Below are 25,136 nucleotides of genomic sequence, written 5' to 3' on the forward strand. Positions count from 1 at the left end.
GAACAGAAACACGAAGAAATATAAAAGTGGATGCAACGTGTCAACGATCATGTGATTGATAACAGCTCATCTTTCTATTCCTGATGGATGGTATTGATACTCCTGATTGAAACACTTCTTACCTAATATAATAAATAGCATAAAAACTGTAAAAGGAACTGGAATATGAATTAATATAAAAATTAACTGTCGACCGTACATTAGGGGTTAACTGACTTTCTTTGCGGCCAGTAACAATAATAATCAAGCCAAGTGATACCTGATATTTGGATAACATATATATTTACTGCAACTGTCAGAATTTAGATAACACAAAATCGCACAAACAAAGAAAACCTTTATCGTTCAGTGTTGATAGGCTTATACAGGATACTGTTTGGTAACTACAGATAGAAGCAACTTCATCAGAGCCAAAGCAGCATCCTTTTGAATGAATTAGTTTCATCTGAAATCAGTTTGAAAAAAAGCAAAAAAAATACAGATAACCAAAAAAATGCTGAAAATCAGTCCAAAAAAACCCTCTGTAGCCTCAAACTTTGGATAAGATAAGATAAGATAAAGTTCTTTATTTCTCCCCACTCCAGGGGAAATTTACATTGTTACAGCAGCTTATGTAACAGTAGACATAGTGATAAGAATAAAAGAATAATAGAACAATAGTAATAATATTTACAATATATACAAGGGTGACAGATGAGGGTAAAGTGGCTTAACAGAAAAAATAAAAATAAAGTTTAAAAGTGCAGAGATGTGCAGTGCAAGAATGTCAGTGCAAATTTTATGGTTTGGGGTGGTAATGATATAGTCCAGTTTATGTTAACATCAGCCAGTGATGCTGATGTTGTAAAGTCTTATAGCAGATGGAATGAAGGACCTGCGATAGCGCTCTTTCTTGCAGGGTGGATGTCTTAGTCTGCTGCTGAAGGAGCTGCTTAAAGACCCCACAGTGTCATGCAGTGGGTGAGAGGGATTGTCCATGATGGATGTGAGCTTTGCCAACATCCTCCTCTCACCCACCTCCTCTATGGAGTCCAGGGAACAGTCCAGGACAGAACCGGCCCTCCTGACCAGTCTGTTTAGTCTCTTTCTGTCCCTTTCAGTGCTCCCTGCTCCCCAGCAGACCACTGCATAGAAAATAGCAGACGCTACCACAGAGTCATAAAAAACTCATGAAAGCTCGAGTTTATTCAACTGTTGATTTAAATCGGAATAGTTTACAGAATTCCACATGAAGAAATGAAGAAATGAAAATAACACATAGCATGTAACTTATTTTACTCAAATTCTTTTTATCTTGGTCTCACTTTGCTGCTCGGTGTAGATTAAACTATGGACCGTTTGCACTGTGACAATCCAGTAGTTATTGCTCCACTGGTCTTCTCATTGCTTCTATACTGTAAATGCAAACTGTGAAAATCGAAAAAGCAAAAGAGATGCCAGAAACAACATGTTGGAATACAGTGAAATAATGATATTTTTATTTGATTTAAATTCAACAAAACTGTGCAATTGTATTGTTACACATTGTAAAAAAAAACCTAATTGCGATTTACAAAGACGTAGCTTTTTAATGTGAACATTCTTTACAGTTTTGGCTTCTTTTATTTCTGTCAACATGTAAATTACCACATTTCTTCAGTGATTATTAAAGATATTTTTGTAATTTAACAAAACAGGGGAGTAATTATTATTAGTATAATATAAATAATTATTTGCTATTTTTAAATCCTCAATATACATAATTTTTCTTTCAAACAACTGCAAATATCTGTAAAATAACAGTATTTTTTCACATTTAAATACAGTAAAAATCAACTGTGTAATTCTGTCATTACACATTGTAAAAGAAAATGTTAAAAAATTACAAAAATGTAGCTTTTCACTGTGAACATTGTGGGGTTTTTTTTCTGTCAACATGTAAACTACCATTTTTTCCTGTGATTTTACCAGACATTGTAATTTGACAAAACAGGGAAAACTGTAAAATAAGAGTTTGAATAATTATTTGCTATTTTTCAATCCTTAATATAGATATTTTTTCTTTCAAATAGCTGCAATAGCTGTAAAATCACAATATTTGTACAAATTTAAATCCTGTAAAAATTGCTACACACTGACTCTAAAAACAACAAAAAAACTAATTACTTTAAAAAAAGTATCTATTATCTGTAAAATAACAGTATTTTTGCTCATTTAAATAAGTTTTTAAAAAATGGGGTGATTTTGCAGTTAAATGCTGTAAAAGAAAGAATCATTTGTAAAAATACAGATTTTTTTCTGAGGACATTATTCACATTTTTTTTAGGTTGACACATAAATGAATACTTGTTTTCTGTAATTTTACTTGATATTATCATTAGTTTAGCAAATCTCTGTAAAATAACAGCAAAAAATTACATTTTTTTTTAACCGTGTACTGGAGTGTAATATTCACTAGTGGTGTTCTATTTGTGGGTCGTTTTGGTTCTTTTTCCATCACTGATTTCGAGCAACAAGAGGCGGAAACATGGCAACGACATACACCATGAAGTAAAAAGGCTCAGCCGCTCCTTCGGGCTGATTAATGAAGAAATCGGTAAGATGGACAGCCGAGGCGGCGAGGCGTCACCTCCCACCTCCTCGTAGACACGGCGCTTCCCCTCAGTGTTTTCTCATTCCACAAGTGTCATGCTGTGCTTGTATTTGTCCCTCTGTAGTGGCGGTACATGCTTCAGCATACAAGCTCCGGAATACTAAGTAGTTTTTGGTGCAGAAAGCTGTGATTAATCCTGTCAGCACTGCGAGCCGGTTAAGATTATGTTGCCTTCCTACCTGCGTTCTACCACAATGGCTCCAACGGCAGATCAAACAGTCGACAAACTTGGAAATTTTCCCTTTTCCAGTGTCGACACTTATCCGGGATTGTTACAGCGCTGCCGAGAGGAGCTTTTGATTAGAGGTTCAGCTCAGGCAATTTCCTCATGTGGAGGGAATCCGGCTAATCTCGGCACTGAGGGTCTTTTCTGAGAGAGCAGAGAAGGACAGGGTTACACGGGAATGGATTTTCACTCCTGTGCCGTCCCACTCCCACAGAGATACTCCTGTCCCATCCCAATCCCAGAAGAATGACTAAAGTCCCATCCAGCAGGGGGTTGTTAGTCACTGTTGACTCTTAGGAACTTGTTTAAAACTTCAAACTTGGCCGAAATTCTGAGAATTGCTCCGACTTCAGAAACTTTAAAGCCGCTGCCCAAGACTTGCTTCTTTGGCAATTGATTGAAGTTGAGCATGACACTTTGACTTCCAGGTTAAGGGAATCTAGCTGTGTCTTTGTTTTTTTATATATATAATTTTATCATCTTTTTATCCGGACTTGTCTTTATGGTTTGCTATTTGAGTTGTTCGTTCAGCTTTATGGATGAATTTGATTTGATAAAAGCTCTGTCAGTATAAAACTCAAACAATTCGGTGTTGAAACACTGTCTTCCTGAATTAGTTGTTGGTGTTGGAGCTCAATCCCAATCTACCACCAAAATAGATTATGTGTGAGATAGCTCCTGCATGTTCGTTGAATGAAGCAATAGGAGAAGGTATTTAGGTCTCACTACAAATGTTTATTTAGCAGAAGATTGAATAGAACAGAACAGAATTCTGGGTCCAGATTCCCAGTGCTTTTCCACTACAGTATAATACTCTAAGTTACAGCTACTGATATATATATATATATGTGAACTATTCTAAACTTCTACAATAAAGGAACACGGGTTAATAAACAAGAGTTATATAAGGCACAATAATCCAACATTGGCATTTGAATTTTTGTTGCTACGTCATGTACTGGTCAAGTGGCTGCAACCAACTACCAACCAGACACCAGAGAATACATCCATCCATGAGCTTTATCCTCCAGCCTGGGAGGAAACCGGGCCCAGAACAGAAAGGACAGACTGAAAAAAAGTAGGTTTTAAAGAGGGGCTAGAACTTTAAAGAAACAACGCATTTAATCGCATCTTTCTCAGTCCCCTAATTTCTGGCACACCAGTAACACTGATGCACACTCCAGCCCAGTAGGTGGCGGTAACGAACCTAAAGTCTGTTTGCCAACTGCGAAGAGAGTGACGTCAGCGCACAAGAAAGTTTGTTGAACAGTGAAGTAAGACGAGAACACGTTGAGCTTGTTGGGCAGAGAGTTTTCTTTTAAATAACTTCCTGATAGCAGCGTGGATAAAAGCATGGTTTTGTGCAAATTGTGCAACAACAAGTTTCCTTGTAACTGCGGCACTTCAAGCCGACGGTATCACCTCAATGCAAAACATGTTGCTGTTAGCACCAGAGCTAACCTTAACTACGACAGTCTTGGTGCAGGCAAACGGTGTAGCCATCCCATAATAGACCACTTTTCAAGACAGTGAAGGTGCTTGAGTTAATAAAAAGCCTTAAAATGTTGAAAATAATCGCTATAATTGGACTTTGAGTTTGCAGTAATCTATGAATGTAGTAGATAGATGAAAAATGCAGATAATTATAAATGAAACAAACATTTTTGTTGTTTAAGTTCATGTATATGTCTATTCATCGGTTCAGTCGTCAATCAAAATTTATTTGAATTGAAAAACTTTGAAAAATTGCTTATTGTGTCAAATATGGCTATTTGACAAAAATGCGATTAGTCACGATTAATTTATTACAAAGCTTCTAATTAATTAGACATTTTTTAATCGCATCCCCCTAGTTTAAAGTAAAGGAAGTAGCATATTTATCCAGGAAGCTGACCTCTTGTTATTACCGCTGACAGTTTCTAGTCTTGCGTGATGAAAAGGGAAGTTGCCTCCCAACAGGATTTGTCAGCCACAGCAGTGAACGTCTCCTCACAACTTAAAAACATGTTGATCTGACGCTCTACTTAATCTCTGCACAATCCCGGTCACATCTCAAAGTGTTCCTGAGCTCCTGATCCAGGTTCAGAGAGTCTCTGAGAGGAGGAAGTTGATGGCAGAGCTGCTGGATCAGCCTCAACACAGTGGGCTGAAGACCATCAGAGGAAATATGTTGTTTTCCTCTTTCTCTCTGAGGACGTCTTCTTCTTTGTTTCCCTCCCTTTCCTCAGAAGCCTGTGGCTGCTTGGAAATACTGCAATCCATCTTTTCTTTATTGTCTCCTCCTTATCTGTTGCCTCTTGCCTGGAAGGCTGAAGATGAGGAAAGGAGTCCTGCTCTTTTTTACTTTACTCTGTTTCTCAGATTTACTCTATGGCTTGATTTGTCTTTTTTTCTTATTTGCTTTCTTTACTGTTTATCCGCATCTTTCTTCTCACTATTGATACTCTTCATTGTATGTCCACACATCTTGTCTTGCTTGTTGATCCGCTCAGCATCTCACCTTTTTACACTTAGAACTCAACTGCATACAGAGAAACTACTCTTACTTTGTTAAGTCTGGAGTTCCCCCTAAAATGCTATTTTTCTCTTGTCCAACCCCCCTGATGACCAAACTGAATCTCAGATAAAACAGTTCAAAGAAAATTTAAATCTCCTTTCCTTGGTATTATTTTTTTACTGTCTCTTGTAATTGTGGGAAAAAAAATTTTAATCAATATAATATTTTAAATAATAATTATTATGCATGGAACGTGTCCCACAATGACCTTGTTATCATAACTTTTTTAGCTGGTAGAAGAAAAAACAGTGAATCACATGGTATGCTACCTCATATTATCAGGATAAGACAAATTCTTTTTACTTTTTCTTTACTGTTTTCCATCAGTCAGTTTGTCCTCTTGGTCAGCAGTAACAGTTAGCTAAATATCTAGCTTCTACTGCTGAGAAAAAGCTAACATTAGCATGGATTAGCAACACTGTTGCTGTGATTAGAGTAGGGTTAGCAAACAACAGATAAAACATGGAAGAAAAATTTTGCCATTGACGTGTAAGATGAGCTTATCAAGCCTTTGATAGTTTATTACCTATTATTGATGAATATGGAGCAGAAAATCGTAAAAGAGAAGGTTTAGTTTTCAAAAATTTTGAAGTCCAATTCTGGAACGACCCACATGTGATTTTCTTCAGGAGAAAAAACTGTATTTGTCATGAATTCAAGCCCCAAATTATATCCTTGTCCTCTTACAAGACGTCTGCGTCTCCTCAGTAGGAGCTCAGGGTTGCTGGTCGGGTGAACAAAACTAGCAACCTTGACCCTCGAAATTTCTGCTCATTTACTGTATGCAAACAACAACATTTATTGTAGCAGTGAACACACATTTCTGCAGAGGAAAATGATACCTGCATTTTTTTAATGAACGTTACTGCAAAAAGAAGGTTAGTAAAATTAGATGGTATGATACAAAATAATACAATTTATCCCCAAAACAATGATTTTGCAAGTTATATCTGCAGTGATTAAGATAAGATCAACTTTATTTATCCCAGAGGAAATTCTTTTGCAAGAGTACAATAAACAAAGGTTAGTGGAATATAAACAATTACAGAGAGGTTAGTAATTAAATAGAAATTAGTTGATGCCAAGGAATAGTGTCTACAATAAAATACATAAATAAAATAGCATATGTACAAAATATAAACTGTAATCTAAATAAAAAGAAACAGATTGAAATTAGTTGAGTAATTTATTATTTGCCTTTAGAATAAAAGTCTTTGTCCAAACCTAAGTGAAAACGTCAAATATTAGGTGTTTTTAGCTCTGTAAATATAATAATTTGATGCTTTTAACACATGAAAATGAGCCTTTGAAGTAACTTTATGAATTTCTTTGGGGAAATATAACTGCCAGCAAAATAATCAACACATTAATCATGTAATTCTCAATTCCAATAATTGAGAAAATTGAATAGTTTCCTCTAGACACCCACTTCCTCACATTTTGGTGTAATTACTAGTAAAGCAGAAGGTTTAAATGATAAAACATGTATCTTTTGTCTTTAAAGTACATTAGGTCATTCCCTGATGCCAAACCTAACTTACTTAATGTGACCTTTGATATATTATCTCAACATTGTAAACATTTTTCCTGACAAAACATGATGAATGTTTCCAAATGTTTGGGAAGTTGAGTCTTATTTCCTGTTTTTTCTCCTTTGTATGCAGCTTTTGTCCTGCACTCACACCTCCAAAGTCTTTCTCTGACCGTAACCAAACATTTTTAATTACATAAACCAAAACTAACCTTGACCGTAGAGTTGGCAGATCAGAAAACAGTGCAATTAATCTTTTTTTAAGCATTTAGAATCCATTAAACAGTGTCATCCTGCTGCAAGAATTTCAGAAATCATGATGTTTTTCTGCTTAAACTCCCAGTAAGTTTAAATTTAATACTAAACTTTTAGCATTCACGTGTATGTGAGGCATCTATAAATGTCAAGGTAATGGAGAATACCGGAGGAATACCAGTTTTTGAATTAAACTCTCAACAAGGTTTTTTTTTTAATGTTTCAAAAGACCAAGAGTTAAAAGTTCTGCGCCCATAAACAACCACAAAAACTTATTTCAACAAGAAAATCAAAAAGTGAATTCACAAGGTTGCATTTCAACATTTTTCCAGTTTCTTTCAGCTGAACACGAAGTCTCTTTTTATCAAACGATTGGATCCAACTGCACTGTGTCTCGTGATTACAGAGGAATTAATAAGTTAATTAAGTGTCTGAGCTTTTATTCAGCGCTGGGAGAGCCAGTTAACCTGCATGTCAACTTCAAGGAGGCATGTCATTAGGATAGATAGCCAGATGGAGGAGATGGAAGGGGAGGAAGAGAGCGATGGGAAGCCATCCATCAGACATCCAGCCCAGAGAAACGGATGATCAATTCCTCCCTCTCACTCCAAATTTTGTTGAAAGATTTTAGAACAAAGCCGAAAACTGATTGTAATTCCATCAAAAGAAAAGTTCTCAAAGCTGGAAAGATATAAAATGTGATTTCATCTTTCATTCCTCATCTTCTCATCTGAAGCAGCTTTTTATACCCAGCATGTTCTGTTTCAAGAAACTGCATGCCCTTAATATGACCATAAAACAAATTAAAAACAACCTAAATGCTCAACATTCATGTATTGAATGGAACTTAAAAATTAGCTGAGCTTCTACCAAGAAATCAGATCCAGTGAGGAGTAAATACGGAAATCTGCAAACATGGAATAAGTTGGGTCACAACAAAACAGAAATATATTTGAATCAGTGTTAAGATGAACAGCAAACATGCTGAATCTCCACCTCTGATGCTGAATCTTTAATTTTATTGAAGATTGAAACTGACCATGTACATGGGGGTCTCGACTTAGGTCAGAATTCCATTCCTATGGTACGACGTAACACGGATTTTGCCTTAAGTCAGAACTTGGTCTGTGTTTCGCCCTTTTCCAAATGTTTTATTATATCTAATTTCACTTCCGTGGAGATGGCTTTCTTTTTCTTCGAAGCACTGCCATCAGAAGAGTCTGACTTACACTTGGGAGCCATAATGAAGTTTTCAAAACAACAACACAAACAAGAGAAAGCGAATGTAGCACAATCCAATGTGGCATATAACTGGCGAATGTAAACAAAGCCATTTTCCTCATATTGCGCCACGTAACCATGTATCCATCCGCTGGCCCACTAGTTCCCACGTGAAATTTGTTTTAACATTGCAAATGCAGTATTTTAGAGTGATGAACAAGACTTTCTCAATAAATTTATGGGACATGGCGATGTAACCATGAAACACCGTAGGTTGAGGACGTCGTAAACCGAGGACTTCCTGTAGACATTCTGGTCATTCCTTAACGTTTCATTAAGCGCCATTGTGAATTAAAAATGTTACTTAATTTGGGTTTACACCTGAAAAACTAATAACATTTATGTCACTTTCAGCAATTTTAGCATGCTAATACAAAAAACTGACACATCTGACACATGTTGCCACTGTGAGTAGATTAGCATGTTAGCATTAGCTCAAAGCACTGCTGTGCCTCAGTACAGCCTCACATGGTTGCAAGTCTTGTCTTTTTAAATGCAGTGTGGTCTGTATCTTCATCAAAATTTTCATTTCGTTTGTGATCATATTTTCCATATGATAAAGTAATCTATATGTTTTGTTTTGTATTATTCTGACAAGCAGCCACATTTGGGTCAAAAAATATCCCTACTTGACTTCTGCATTATCATTTTTGTTAATGGCTGCTTAATTTACTTATTTTCTCCCTATTTCAAGTCATACATAATCAGAAACAGTTTGATCTGCTCTGAATATATTATAGCATGTTGATAAAAAAAAGAGTGAAAATTTAAGGCTTTTATTTTAAATAGTTCCTGAGATATTGAATTTTTTTAAAAAATGATCTTAGAAAGTACTTCACATATTCATCTAAAATTTGACAGATAACATTTTAAATATCTGTAGTTTTTGATAAAACAATAAATCAACCTGATCAGAGATGGTCAAGCAGAAGGATCCTGATGATTTGAGAAGCTACAACCAAATAAATTCATATTTATTATGAGATTGCTTTGCCAGTAGTGCATGTACTCATGTGTCATTGTTTATTTGTGTGTATTTTCAGTCTTTTCCCGGTAACAGTAATGCAGACAGTGTGGTTCAGAACAAGCTGCAGCAGCCGGCATTTGCTCGCTTCCTCCGCCTGATTCCTCTGGACTGGAACCCCAACGGGCGGATCGGACTCCGGCTGGAGACCTACGGATGTCCTTACAGTGAGTTCTATTTTCTTTGCATTGATGGGACTCTTTATAACTACCATCTAGCCAGACAAACCTGCTGGATTTATTCAGTCTGTTTTTAAAGTCCCTCTCCAGGCGTCGATTTAACCCTTAAAAACTCATCTCTGTCCATCAAAGTTACATATTTAGAGGCTAAAACCTGGATTTCACTGATGGGGCCTTTAAATATTTCCCTGTTGATTTCTCCACTCTTTTATTATTTCCCTGTTTTTCTTTCACACAAAGCACATTGTGTTAACAGCTCCCTTTGTTTCTTTGAAATGTCTCCGTTTATACGTGTTGGCAGCTTCAGCTGTGGCATCATCACCATGAATTAAACAAATGTGTCACTGGGTTTTTGCACAAAAGCATATGGTCAGATTTCTTCACATTCAGCTGCACAACATGGTTTTCTTGTCAGTACTGTGGCAAAAAAGTAAAAATAAAAAATCACAAATATCCCAGTTTTCTTATTTAAAGCCAGGAATTGATTGTGCTTTCAGAAAACAACAGATATCAAAGCTGTCGCTGCTCTTCTTATTCCTGCCATGAAAACATGCTGTGGCTTTATTTTCTCTGTGTTGTTTTTATTTCCTGGAGAACTCATTCCCTGCTGATTCCTATAAGGATGACTCAGCATGACTTTGGACACATTACATCTTCACTGAATGTGACTTGTGTTCATCTCATTCTTTATCTAACAACTCAGACAACCAGTAAAAGGTGAAATTACCAAGTTTGCCCATTTTCCTGAAAGAAGTATTTGTAGCATTTTGTTCTCTCGGCGTTTGATCTCCTTTTGTGTCTTTACTCTGATTTACATCCTTCATTAAAAGCACAACATGCTCATGAATATCAAAAAACAGCTCCACGTATTTACATATACAAGCTCAAATACGGGTATCAAACAGTAAATATTCATGTGCAAACATGATTTCCATGAGGAGCATTTGTGTTCAGGGCTTTAATGCACATCTGTTTGTGCAAATTATTTCAGGTTTCTTCTTTCTTTTGGTTACCAGGATGCGTCTAATATAAAACAAGTACATTTGTTTTGATGGCTAATTTCGCTTCTCTCTGATAAACATGAACATGCTTCAGAAAGTTTCTTCTGTCAAGTTTTATTGTCATAAACTGAAGTGGTCTTCCTATTTCATTTTATTTTTCTTTTTTTTACCAGTGCAAATTTAAATGTATTTATGCACCTGTTTGATTGGTCTTTTAACAAAGAAAGAGTTTAAGCTTTGGGCTAATGCTAATATTAGCAAATCAATTCAAGAGTTGCTGGGATAGTTTAGCGTCCGCCAAAGTGGTTGACTGATGGATACTGCTGATGTTAATATGGCCAAATATTGGAGTAGAACCATTATCAAGGCTTTTGTTGATTAAACGAATTTAGCCTAAAACAATCCTGGAACTGCACAAAAAGTTTCAGGTATTTTTAAATGCATTCTGTAAATGTATAGTTTGTCACATGTAATCTCTGTCTTCAGTTCATATTTTAACTTCTTGTACTTTTATATTCTCCAATCAGTTATTGATTGTGTTGGTTCACTGACTTTTACGATGATTTATGATCCAACCAACGCGCCTTAAAACTGTGTTTGCTGTTGTCCGCTCTGCCAGAAAATGGGTTTTGGAGAAACATTTAAAACGTGGATTTTGACAAATCGCTTGTGGTGGTTTGGAAATATTCAGAAGTTATTTAAGGACATGGAAGATATATTTGTGTACTATATTTATCAGCTGGTGTCACAGCTGTCGGAGACGACTCGTGGTGTTTCCTCCCGGAAAACTAATGCAGGATCCACAGCAGAATCGTCTTGGAAAAAACAAATGTAGCACATTGAAGGGGGCTGGAATATAGCTGCTGAGAGCAAACGGTTTGAAAGATGCACCTGCTCTAACTGTGTGGTGGATAAAGAGTTGTAGACGCTAATATTAAAAGAAGATTTAATGAAGTGAAGTTTAATGACAAAGAATAGAAGGAGAACATCCATTTTTCCAGTCATAGGTGTTCACACTTCATTAATTAAGTCTTTTAAAACAGATCAACATGTGTGTTATTACATTTCTACAGTTTCATTTAGCAGATGCTTTTATCCACAGCGATGTACATCTGAGAGTAGATAGTCAGGCAAGAATCTAGTCAGGAGAAAACAACCTGGATATGTGCCATAAAATGAATTCAGTTTTTAATGTTAATGTTTGCAGATGGCACAACTATTTGGGCCAGAAAACTGACTGTTGCTGCTGCTAAATATTTCAAGAACTACAGCCATAGATTGTATAGAAAAGGTAAATCAGCCCATCGCCCATTAGTTTGAGGATTCTCATTTTGAAGCCTTGATTTTGACATTTTACCATCACCATCTTGATCTTTTAAAACCAGATACAGCAAATGAAGGGGTGGATCTGACTGAGACTGAGGTAGCCCTGCCCTGAAACTTCTTCTGTTTCATCATTTATTGTACTCTAAATGGGACAATAATTTACCAAATGAACATTGTGCTGTATTGAAGGAGATGTGAAACTAACATTTCAGACCACAAAGTTACTTGGAATAATTTTATTGAGGTAACATTTCAATGAGAAGTAGGTCTTTTTCTCATATGTCTGATGTCTTTATGCAACCAGAGGAGTCGCCCCCTGCTGCCTGTTATAAAGAATGCAGCTTTAAGGCAGTTTCTGTTCAGTTTTCAGTCACATCTACAGCCATCTTATGTATATAGTCTGACTGTAATAAAAGTTTGAATGAGAATATTAGTAGCTGGTTCTGTACTATATAAACATTTATCGGACTGATACTGTTTATCCCAGTGAAGCCCAGTGTTTTCTAGCATTTTGAAAGGCATGTTATCTTTAAAAATTGCCAAAATTACATCATTTGTCAGAGAAAAACAGTAAAAGCAGCAAAAAATAGTTGGCTTTTCAACTTTACTTAAACTACCTATGTGTGACTATTAGCTTTGTCTGAAAAATTAACTCAATCAGGCGTTAAACTGCGGCATTTCACAATATCGCAGCCGAGCAATTTGTTGTTGATGAAAAGCGTCATCAGATTTGCATTTTTTTTTGTAGTCTGTGATCAAAGCAATATGTGCGTGTAGATTCTCTGTCATCCAGATCACAGTAATCAAAAGAGCTGAACAAGCATCTTGGATGCGAGGTGGAATGTCTTCAAAAAGCAAGAAGAAAAGTCCATTTGCTGAAACACTTGGGGTCTCTGACCACATATCTGCACAACTGATGATATCCCCACAACTCTCAGCTGTATTTTGGGCTTACTGCTAATTAGCAGATGTCAGAAAGCCAAAATGCTACACTAAGAGGCTACAGATGGGCCTGCAGCTTTTCGTTTTCTCCCATTTCGAATTCCCCCCTCCTTATCCTTACTGGAGCAAAACAGAAAATCCAGATTTACTCAAAGGCTTGCAAATGAAAATTCAGTACATTACAGCTCGACCGGCAAATCTTTTATGCAGATCTAGTTTCTTAGTTTGCGCTTTTCCATCATGAAAGTTGCTGCAGTGATGTGAATATAAGTAAACAAACACCGAGTTAATGTATCTTCCAAATTGCTGTTCTCACTGTAAGCCAGCAGCATTTCTGTTGCCAGATTGTGAGCCAAAAATAATCAACAATATGTTCCAAGGATAATTACAGGGATAGGGATGATTATAATTGCATATTAACATAATATTGTAGAACAAAATGTAATCTGGGACTTAATTAGGCTGCTTTATAGTATATAGAGTAGTAAAGTAGACTTAAAGTGACACACAAAGGATGACTCAGTACTTCAGAGCTTGAGCCCGCTGCTCTGTAATCAGCAGGAAATACTCTGTACAATGCAATAAGTGTTACTGCAAAGTGGCTGCATGATTTTGTGTGAGTGCGAGAGACTCGCCAAGTTCATTAAAAAACGTTCACTCACAGAAGTCCTTTGTACAGCCAAAAAGGAACTTGATGCTGAGGTCAGCGGCTGCTCTTTTTAAACAATTCAGTATTAGCAGTCTATTCTTTATCACGTACTCACCTCAGCTCACCTCGGCCCAAATCTCCAGCGAGCAGCAGCAGACTAACGTTGAAATTTCTTGATAAAAGTGGAATACAGATTCAGCCCCTTATTGCGACATTTCCCCTCGTAGTTTGTCATAACTTCTGCAGCGAACCCCAGTGTCACGATAACAGGTAGAATTTCTGTCTACATGTGAGGGATTGTGTGGGGTTTTTTTTTTGTGTAAATGAGCATTATTTAAAGACCTTGAATATTAAAACCTCACACCATATTTGAGAATCACACTCTGGCGGTGCTACATTGAATTAACATCAATCTGGTTACAGTAATTAGTTGTGCATGTGAATAATGAATTCAAGTGAAGATTGTAGACAAACAACAATAAATAAAGCACTGACTGCACGTACAAAAAAACGTTGCACACTCTAATATTTTGTTGGACTGCCTTAGCTTTGAAGGTGGCACACATTCACACTGGCATCGTTTTGATAAGCTTCTGCAAAGTCACAAGCATTTAATTCTATCCAGAGTTGTATTAATTTTCTACCAAGATCTTATATTGATGATGGGAGAGTCAGACCGTTGCGCAAAGAATTCTATAGCACATCCCAAAGATTCTCAATGGGGTTGAGGTCTGGACTCTGTGGAGGCCAATCCATGTGTGAAAATGACGTCTCATGCTCCCTGAACCACTCAAACTCCTATTGATGGAAAGACCTGGTCATTCAGTATATTCAGGTAGTCAGCTGACCTCATTCTTTGGGAACATAACGATGGTGAACCTGACCAACCCCAGATCATAACTCTAACCTCCCACAGGCTGGTAGGACACTAGACATGATGAGGTCATCACTTCATCTGCCTCTCTTCTTACCCTGATGCCCCCATCACTTTGGAACAGGGTAAATCTGGACTCATCAGACCACATTTCTTCCTCAAAGATGATGGTTCTCCACTATCCCTTCTGGGTTTTAATAATGCGTTGGACAGTTCTTAACCTGATTTCAGTAATTTTAACAATCTCCTTAGTTGTTTTCTTTGCTTGATGCAGGCCAATAATGTCACCCTTCTGAAACAGAATAACATCCTTTCTACGACCACAGGATTTGTCTTCCAACATGGTTGTTTAAGAAATGAGAAGCTCCTCACTGCATCAGCTAGGGGTTAAATAAGTTGTTGCAGCTGAAACATATTCATTACTGCAGTAATTATCCATTGGCAGGCTCTTACCTATTTGCTTAGTTAAATCCAGGTGGCGACTTGTTCTTTTGGGACAGGCAGTGTATTTTCTGGTCAAGGAGAATAAATCTGGGTTCAGTTGAAAGTTTCACTCTTAATTCATCACAAAGTCCTGACTTCTCTGCCTTTGGTGTCATTTACAGCCTCTGAAGTCGTGAGTTTCGACGGCGGCAGCAGCGGTCTGGCGTTCAGGTTGAGTCCCGTGCCGAGGAAAACGTCCAGAGAAGTCGTCTCTCTAAAGTTTAAAGCCCTGAGGAATTCTGGGACGCTGCTGCAGGCAGAAGGACGAGATGGGCTCAGCCTCAGTCTGGAGTTGGAGAGAGGAAAACTTTTTCTGCTGCTCAGAAGAGGTATGACACAACTGACAACTTCTCATACAAAATGGAGTATTACACTAAAATCTGTTAAAAATAATAGTATTATATGGAGAAATAAAGCGTTTCCTTCAGCAAAAGTGGGTTAGTTGATCCAGAACGCTCTCTAACAAGGATTTTATTCAGAAGGAAACACTTAAAATTGCACCAAAAGTAGAACTAAAGAGAAGAGACAAGCAGTTGCACGACAAAGAATAGCAAAGTTTGAAAGAATGTAAACTTTTTTTTGACATGGTTCTTGTGGAATGATGTTTCATAAGAGTCTTTTTATGCTAGAAAGCTATTACAGTGTCCCTGCTTTTGTCGAGTGCATAGCCTTCAGTTTGTCAGCACGTCCATGTAACTGTAAAGCGAATTTGATGGTAAATTTGTTTATTTGAAATAAACACAGCAGAAGAAGTCGGAAAGATGAAGAAGCAAACAAAACAAAGCTTTGGATATCTATGACAGAAAAATGTGGAGAAGTTTTCAGGAGTTGTTTTCAATCAGGAATCATTCTTTCATGTCAGCTGGTATTAGTCATGTTTCATGCATCCAGAGGCGAATACAACGGATTAAAAAAAACAGCTGATCAGTAATGTGAATAAAATGTTTGCTACATTGGAACTCAATCAGAAAAGGTGTTTCTATCTCACATTATGCACATTAACCCTTCAAAAAAGTAAAAAACCACCTCAAGCGAGTGACAAGTTTTCAGATTTGTGTTGCTTCTTTCTCAAATATGTAGCTATAACAAAAGTTTTTGCAACAGAAAGGTTTTTATTGACACCATCGTCCAATGTCATTTAACCATCTCAACCCCAAAGCAGGTTTGAAAGGCACGTTATCTTTACAAAAATCTCCAAAATTGCACCATTTGTAATACTCAGAAATTGTAATAACAGAATTTTGGATGTTTAAGCTTATCTTGAAGTACTCATGTGACTAAAATCTTTAAATATTTTAAGTTAATCATGTCTTTATCAAAATTGATAATCAAGGGACACATGACAGATTTTTTTCTTTTCAGAGGTCATACAAAAATAGTCAAAATGTCAAATCTTCCCCTTATATCAGGGCTCCAGACTACCAGTTAGCACCGATGCTAAGTGGTAGCACTATCTGGAGCCCTGACTGGTCTTTTTGGTTCGCCCTACCAGCTTATGATTTGGTTGCCCCACCTCCTTATTTTGGTCCAGCGTTGCCACAGCTATTAACCTACCATACGTGCTGATGAATAGCTGTTTTTGCATAATCTAGTTATGTTGCATTGACTTTCAGTGATGCAACACTTGATATTTGTGGTGATTTTTATCGACATGCACTGTTTTCCATTCGCAGAGTGGACTTTTCTATGAGTGGATCACATTTTAAATGTCAGTATCACAGTTGATCATGTTTCTATGACAAAACTGTGATCACTATTAAAATTCAAACCATCATGACTGAATGTGGGGGTTAGTTTTTCTTCTTAACGGACTCAGTCCAGATCTGTCTGTCCTGTGTTTTTAACAATATCGGATGTAGATCGTTGTAGATCACAGTAACAGTGGAATTGACTGTTTTACACACCAGCCAGGGAGAACCTCAGTCAGTGTGGAAGAGATAGTACTATTTCCAACCACAATAACCTGCACAGTAGCTACCTGTGCAGATGGAAGATCCACCAGATCAGCTAACAATCATTACTGACTCGCACAATGCACTCACGTTGCACTTCAACTCACACATCCTCAAAAAAGGTTGCATATGGGACCATTTTGGTCGCAGTCTGATGCCCTGTCTCATTCAAGTATAGACAGAATTTGTAAGAGTGTTTGATTAAGTGCTTCAGCAGATGAACACATCTCTCCTATATCACCCAGCAGGTATTGAACACCTACTTCTTGCACAGTGTGGTGTGTTTCTGATTTCCAGTGTGTTCTTTTCTGTTGAGTCGGTGAGTCACTTCATGGCTGTATCGGTACAGAACATCTTTATACAGCTGAGGACAATATAAACTCCTCTGAAACAAGTTTGGATTGTTTTTTAGTGGGTGAGGTGGCGGACACGGACGCTGCCACCTGATTGGTTTAAATCTTGGCTCCCACTCTGCTGCTGCATCTCTGTCTAGTTACAGCTGTGATGGATGGTAGCTGCTCACTGTAGCATGTGTTAGGGCTGGACTCTGAGACTTGATGCATGGCAGGTGTGTGTGTGCACGTGTGTGTGTGTGTGTGTGTGTGTGTGTGTGTGTAAGTGTAAACAGGGGTTAAACCTGAGGTTGTCCAGCTGCCATGCTGAATCATCACCATATGGCTCGCCTGTCATCAGGATTCCCAACTGGCTTTATCCATCCTTCTATCCAGCCATCTTTTTGCGCTCTCTTATCTCATATCTTCTAAGTTTTTCCTCCTCTTTGTTTACTTCTTCTCTTTTATCCACCTCCCTGACTTCTATTTCTTCATCCCTCTCTCTAGTCCAGGGATGTCAAATTCATACAGCCTATTAGATCTCAAAAAGTCACAGCAATTTAACCGATAAATAACAAATCCAAATTTTTCCCTTTGTTTTAGTGCAAAAAAAAAGTACATTCTGGAAATGCTCACGTTTGATGCATTATCTTTTTGCAAAACATTGTGAACAAACTAAAATTTCTCAAGAAAAAGAAGTTCAATTTCAGCAACATTATGCCTCAGTTGATCATTTACACATTAAAACTTACAGATCACAGAGTTTCTACAAAAGCACAAACATTTAGTCACAGGTATCTGGAACTGAGCAATATAGTATTTTATGTATTTATTTATTTGATCAGGGACTCTACAATTGACATAGAAAGCATCTCATCTATTGCATATATAGTGTATAGCATTAAGCTTTTCAGTAAAAGTAGACTAAGAGGGCCAACAACACCAATAAAAACAGCACAGACAACATTATCCCCCTCCCCTCACACACATAACGACACAATCCACAGTCAGTCGGACCTCATAGATGTCATAGGTGGGTACATTCTTGTTTTTCTTTCAGCCAATATTTCACCTTTTCTGTAAAAGTTTTAAAATCTGCTAACATATTATTTTCATTTTGCAATGCATTCCAGATATGACTGAAAAGGCTGTCTGTCCAAATGTAGTTTGATATTTTGCAATTGTTGCTGGTGGAGCTTCTGGTGACCCTGCTGTCTTTGGATGAATCCACAGAGTGACTGTGGTGCTGATTTATTGAAGCATTTAAAGATTAATTTGATGAAGCAAAGATCGATGAAGCTTTCAAAACTCAATGAATTGTATTTAAAAAAAAAAACAAAAAACAGTGATGCCACCGAATAGTTTTTTTATCCATAATTTTGAGAGCTTGACTGTATAATGAACTTATGTGTTTTATTGTAGATGGGGCAGCTTGAGCCCAAACTGTCAGACAGTATGAGATGTGGGAGAAGTACATAGTGTGCATGAACAGCAGGACTGCCTGGTCAGGAATATAATGTCTGACTAACTAAAAGCAGTTCACGTTTTTTTCAACTGTTTTTGAAATCTTCTTTACGTGGAGATTAAATTTAAGTTTAGGTTCTAATCTGATTTCTTGATTTTGTGTATTAGCTTTGATGGGGCAGTAGTGGTGCAACGGTTAAGTCTCTGGGCTGCTGATCAGAAGGTCAGAGGTTCAAACCCCAATGCAGCCACCGTCGGGCCCTTGAGCAAGGCACTTAACCCTTCCTGCTCCAGGGGCGCTGTACTATGGCAGACCCCGATTGGGATACGCAAAAAAGAAAAAAACAACATTTCACAGTGCTGTAAAAATGTATTTGTGACAAATAAAGGCTTAGTTTAGTTTAAAATATTGTTGGTTTGATTTCCTAACTGAGAAACACATAGACACTGTTTTTTCCAGGTTTAATACGAGGTCATTTTAAACGAGCTACTCCTGGACATTATGATCAAAACAACTTGTCAAGATCTAGAAATTATATTAAATTTACATTCATTTCCACATCTGTGTAGTAATCCTGAGCAGCTGAACTGACACCATACAAGCTGAATGGGAAATATTGAGGAAGAAGGTTAAGTTATCCCCTAATTTCTAAAAAAAAATGACATAAAAGTTGTGGCAGTGCAGTGGACGCATGTAAAATAGCAGTGACTTTTATTGAAAGATTGCAGTTAAAGTCATCTCTGTAATTTTTATACTTTGCAAAGTCATCCCGCAGGTATTTGACACCCCTGCTCTAGACCATCACCTATCCCGCCTTTTATCCATCCGTGTAGCTGCTTAACATGACGCCTTTTATCCATCCGTGTAGCTGCTTAACATGACGCATATCCGTAAAGAAAACAATATTTTAAAAAAATAAAGAAAAGCTGTATGTCCCTTTAAGCTCTGGGTGCATGTAAAGAATCTGTACCACCTTTAAGAAATGACCCAGACGTCTCAGGAACGTCTCTGTCGCTTTAACAAGTGGACCACCTTGAAAAACTGTCTACTTAAGAAGATGGACTGTGTCACCTTCCAGAAACAGCCTGACTATAACACTTACATTGACTGTAATTATAGCGAAGGCTGTTGGCCTTTAATCAGATTCTGTCTCATCTTACATTAAGAGCATCCTTCTTTTTAAACTATCATCATGAAGAAAGGCTGCAGCTCAGTGACATGAAACTGAAGCAGTGAAGTGAAAAACCAGCAGACTCTTGTCGTCTTTCTTTCTTTGTGTTCTCTCTCCTCCCTCCTGTGTTTCCTTGCATGACTCTTCGCTTCTGTTTTCCTCCTCTTCTCTTATAATTACAGTTGTTTGTCTTGGTTTGTCTCCCCAGATCTCTCACTACTTTATTTTTCCCTATCAGAAAAGACTGCTTGGCTTTTTTTTTAGCTGTTCTTTCTTCATTTTTACGTCTCCTGTCTCACTATCTTGTCCCTGACACACTCACAAAGTCTCTTTTGATTTTTCCCCCCAACCATCATCTCTGTTTCCTTCCGCCTCCATTGTTATGTGTCTCAGTCTTTTGAATATGCCAGGGCAATTCTTTGCCTCCGTTATGTATTTTTAAAAGCAGCCATAAGCCTTTTTTTGTTCAGTGTCCTTCAGCTTTCTGTCTTGTATTTCTGTCTCTCTTGTGTTTCTTCTGCATGACTTTTTTTAGCTTACAGATTGTGTAATTCAGGTCATCCGCTGTGTGCACTGACCCTGAGTTCATGCATGGTGAGCTAACGCTAGCAAATCCAGGACTGACCCCCCCAGAGAAGATCGTTTTATGAGGCAACGCTGAGTAACAGCAGCTCCATCCTGGATACTGCAGCGCCCACAACTCCAGTTAGAAACCTGATAGTCGATTATTTTACTCTTCCACAAATGCTAACATCTGTTGTGCCACATAAAACGTCTTGAAAGTCATTTCTACCTGACATCAAGGGATGTTTTTCACCACATTTGGCTGACTTGTTCCACCGTTTGTCAGTCAGTCTGCCTTTTTAGACCTTGTTCAAACTATTTTCAAAACAAATGTGAAATATTAATATAATAATATATTATAATGATTAGTCGCTACAATCAATGACATTGATTTTGAAAATGATCCAACATCAGTATTTTAAACCAACGCACGGGTTAACTTTTTTGTAAAAGGCTTAATTTCTACAGTATCACTGCAATGTTTTGGGCTCCAGTCATTGATCAGCTGCAGTCAGAGTCCGAATCAGTTGCTTTGTCAAAGTTTCTAAAAGACACAAGGCTGCCAGAGCACAGGAGTACTTCACATTATCATTCAACAATAAACTAGTTTGTACACTGTGCACCAAAACTCCAAAAGAAAGCGCACAAACTGTTGTATTCTTCCTGTCTGGACCCTTTTTTTCAGAAGATAAACTGTCATAATTCAAATTATTATTATTAAAATTATCAGTTCAGTCATGAAATTATCATTTAAATGTATAATTTAAGCATAAATGATAGAATCCAGTTTCTCTTTTCATTTATTTGCAGATTAACGTGAAGCTGAATCTCGTTTGTCAACAGTCTAGAAACAAAACAAACCAACAAAATTAAAAATCATCACATCCGTAGAATAAAATGACCATTGAGAATCAGAATAGAATGTCTTTATTGTCATTTATGAGAACAACGAAATTAAAAGTGCAGTCCTTTGGAATAAAATACAATTATATTTCCCCAGAAAATCAACCTTAAAACACAAATCCAACAAATTCTGTACATATATGTCTGTCAAATCAGAGGAAACAAAGAAAAGATTCATTTAAACATTTAAATGTATAATTTAAGCATAAATGATAGAATCAGGGTTCTGTTCATTTATTGCCATTTATTTGCAGATTAACAAGAAGCTGAATCACGTTTGTCAACAGTCTAGACACATAATAAACCAACAAAATTAAAAATCATCACAGTAGATTAATAAAATGACTACTGAGTGGCATAAAATACAATTACATTTCCCCAGAAAATGCACCATAAAACACAAATCCAACAAATTCTGTGGATATATCTCTGTCAAAGAAAAATGAAGTGCACATTTGAATAAGTGGGGATGTGGTGGCACAGTGGTTAAGTTTCACCATCCACCACCACCACACACACACACACACACACACTGGGGGGGGGGGGGGGGGGGGGGGGGTTATGAAAATCAGAATTTCCCCTCGTGGGATTAATAAGGGATATTAAAATAAAATAAATGAATGCAATGCTAACATATGATTAAATAAGCATGAATTCAAATGAGAGGAAAACAAAGACAAGACTTAGAAACACCTTAAAAGTCACTTACTGTTACATTTTCATGCAGATTTTAAATTGGAAAATTGTGTATGAGAAGATAAAATATGAAAACAGAAATATTTACAGTAAATTGTTCAAAAATAAAACATGAACTTTATGATTTCATGTCTGAATCTGACACAGATGCACGTTTTCTGTTTGTTGATGTTTAAATATTTCACCTGTAAAAACTGTGGTACTCAGTGGTTCAGTGACGAGTCAGAAAACTTGTCAGGAACAACATAAACCTCCATCAAACATCACTTATTGTGTCCTGATGCTTTAAAATGAGACTCAACATGTTGCTGTTTTCACACTGAACCAAGACCAGCCTCATGGTGAAGTTTGACCTTCATGAAAATCAACATCACAACACATGAAACCACCTCAAGTCCACAACGATACAACATCTGTTGTCTGATGTGTGTCAGGACTCAACAAAACGTCTACACACCCAAACTGGATCAAATCACAGTTTCTACTTGTTGGTCCTGTGGAATAAATCCTCTTTACTGACTGAGAGCACAAACTACATCTGAGCTGGAAACATCAAGACAAATGAAAGGCATTTGTTACTGAAGAAAGTCAAAGATGAGCAGAAAAAGAAATGAGAAGATAAACAAGTTCTGACAGTCACTGTTTGGTTGACAGCTGATCTCTGTGCAGTGTAGAAATAAAACAACAATGAGCTGTGAGCAACAATGATGGAGACTAAATGAGTGAATGAATCAAAGACACAATCAGACTCACTGCACCTTCAGTTACCTCTGTCTACTTCAGTTTACACAACTCAGCACTTGTATCAAGAGAAACTCCAAGTCCAGCATGTATCTGCTGAGTGAATGTGGTCTGGACTCTGTGGAGGAGAGTCATGGTTTCAGAGACGCTGTAGAAGGACAGAATACCTGCTCTGTGATCCAGGTAAACTCCAACTCTGGAGGACAGAGGACCTGAGACGGGAGTTTTGATGTTGTTGTACCTAAATACATAATTCTTTTGGTAACAACATAATGTCCAAGATTTGTCATTAAATCCAAATACACATTCAGTCCAGCCTCCTGCTCTGCTGATATTCTTGTATGCTACTGCTACATAAACTCCTCTTCCTCTCCACTCCACCTCCCAGTAACAACGTCCAGTCAGACTCTCTCTACTCAGGACCTGACACCAATAAGTGAATCTGTCTGGATGATCAGAATAAGACTGTGGTTGATCCATATATGATGCTTTTCTGTTACCTTCAGATAATACCAGGTTTGTGTCTGCTGTGTTTGGATCCAGAGTGATTTGACGTGAATATTTCAAGAATCCAGCTCTGGTCTTTGGCTCTGCTTGTGAATCTGACAGTGAAACATCCACTTGAGTCCCTGTCAGTGAGATGTTTGTCCATGTGTCCCTCACAATGTCCTGTAGATGATCTCTGAGCTCTGACACAGCTGCTGTCACCTCCTCAAAGTGTCCCAGAGGATGGATGTTGATGCTGGATGAGTGTGTGGACTCACTGAGTGCTGACACTGAGGGGTAGTTGTGGAGAAACTGGTTGTGATCCTCTGTGTGTGAGAGCTGCTTCAGCTCAGCATCTTTCCTCTTCAGATCTCTGATCTCCTGCTCCAGCTTCTCCTTCAGCTCTTTGACTCCACTCACTTCAGTCTCCTGCTGGGATCTGATCTGCTGCTCCACATCTCGGCCTGTTTTCTGGATGAGATGGATCATGTGGGTGAACATCTCCTCACTGTCCTCCACTGCTTTATCAGCAGAGCCATTGATGGCCTCCAGCTGCTGTTGGAGCAGCTTCACATCTTTCTCTCTGTCCTGGATTCTCTGCTGGATGTTTTGTCGACTCACCTCCAGCTCTCTCTGCCTCTCCGTCCTTTCTGCTGCAGCTGAGACTGTGTCGTGGCCTTTATGTTCATCCACAGAGCAGAGATAACAGATAGACTGCTGATCAGTGCGGCAGAACATCTTCTTCACCTCATCGTGATGAGAGCAGATGTTCTCCTGGAGCTTCTTGGAGGGTTCCACCAGCTGGTGTTTCTGGAATGGAGGTGAATCATAGTGAGGCTGAAGGTGTTTCTCACAGAAAGAGGCCAGACAGACTAAACAGGACTTGAAGGCTTTCAGTTTCCTCCCAGTGCAGACATCACAGGACACATCTTCATCTCCAGCATAGCAGTGATCAGCAGCAGCAGCTTGGAGTCCAGTCTTCTTCAGCTCCTCCACTAAAACTGCTAACAAGATGTTTTTCTCCAGGACAGGCCTCGGTGTGAAGATCTTCCTACACTGAGGGCAGCTGTAGATTCTCTTCTCATCCTCTCCATCCCAGTGGGCTTTAATACACTTCATGCAGTAGCTGTGTCCACAGGAAAGAGTCACCGGATCCTTCAGTAGATCCAGACAGATGGAACAAGAGATTGTTTCTCGGTCCAGCTGAACTCCTTTCTCAGCCATCTCTCCTCTCAGTAACAGTGACTGTGAGAGTTTGACTTCCTCCTTCCTGAAACTAGTCTGATCTCTGATCTACAAATCACGTGTTCCTGCAGTGAACGGGGCCTGTCAGATCTTCTACGTCACCACATGTTGGTTCCACCCATGTTCACAGTGCAGATCTGAAGGGGAGGAAACCAGGAAATATGTGGACAGACTGGAGCTGCTGTGTTTGGTAGCAGGAAGAAGAGGAGAGTTATCAGACTGAGATTCATTCCAGGAAGAGGAGAGAGACGCTGAGTGTTGAATCTTTTCACAGCAGAGATCATTTCTTATTTAACCTTCAGACGGCAGTTTGAAAAAGTTACACAGATTTCCTGAATGATAAAAATATTACTGCAATGAAAATATTCTATATTAACATTATTTTAACTTTGACTGAATCACTTTTAAACCAACAGCGATTCTGATCAAAACTGACAAATTTAACCCTTTAAGTGCCAGTTTGTTTAAATAATGTCACTGTTGGTTTGTATGTTAATCCACCCAAATTCCAGATAAAGCTTTTTTCATCTACCTATGTATCTGTTTCTGTTGTGAATGAATGAATGAAAGAAAGAATGAAAGAATGAATGAATGAATGAATGAATGGATGGATGAATGAAT

At 37.9% G+C, this 25,136-nt stretch overlaps 2 protein-coding genes across 2 annotated transcripts in view; one reads left to right on the forward strand and one right to left on the reverse strand.

The window, feature by feature from the left end:
* LOC111568578 (contactin-associated protein-like 4) overlaps positions 1–25,136 on the forward strand; it is a 188,509-nt gene that overhangs the window by 63,204 nt on the left and 100,169 nt on the right. The window contains exons 4-5 of the mRNA XM_055014360.1: positions 9,526–9,673; positions 15,083–15,289. Of these exons, the coding sequence (XP_054870335.1) occupies positions 9,526–9,673; positions 15,083–15,289 (355 nt within the window). The remainder of the gene's footprint in view (positions 1–9,525; positions 9,674–15,082; positions 15,290–25,136) is intronic.
* Positions 21,900–24,533, reverse strand: LOC111580934 (tripartite motif-containing protein 16-like). The gene has a single exon (XM_023288875.3). It carries the CDS (start codon positions 24,492–24,494, stop codon positions 22,818–22,820), a length of 1,677 nt encoding a protein of 558 aa, XP_023144643.2. The 5' UTR covers positions 24,495–24,533; the 3' UTR covers positions 21,900–22,817.

This window comes from Amphiprion ocellaris, chromosome 10, assembly GCF_022539595.1.
Source record: "Amphiprion ocellaris isolate individual 3 ecotype Okinawa chromosome 10, ASM2253959v1, whole genome shotgun sequence".
NCBI lineage: Eukaryota > Metazoa > Chordata > Actinopteri > Pomacentridae > Amphiprion > Amphiprion ocellaris.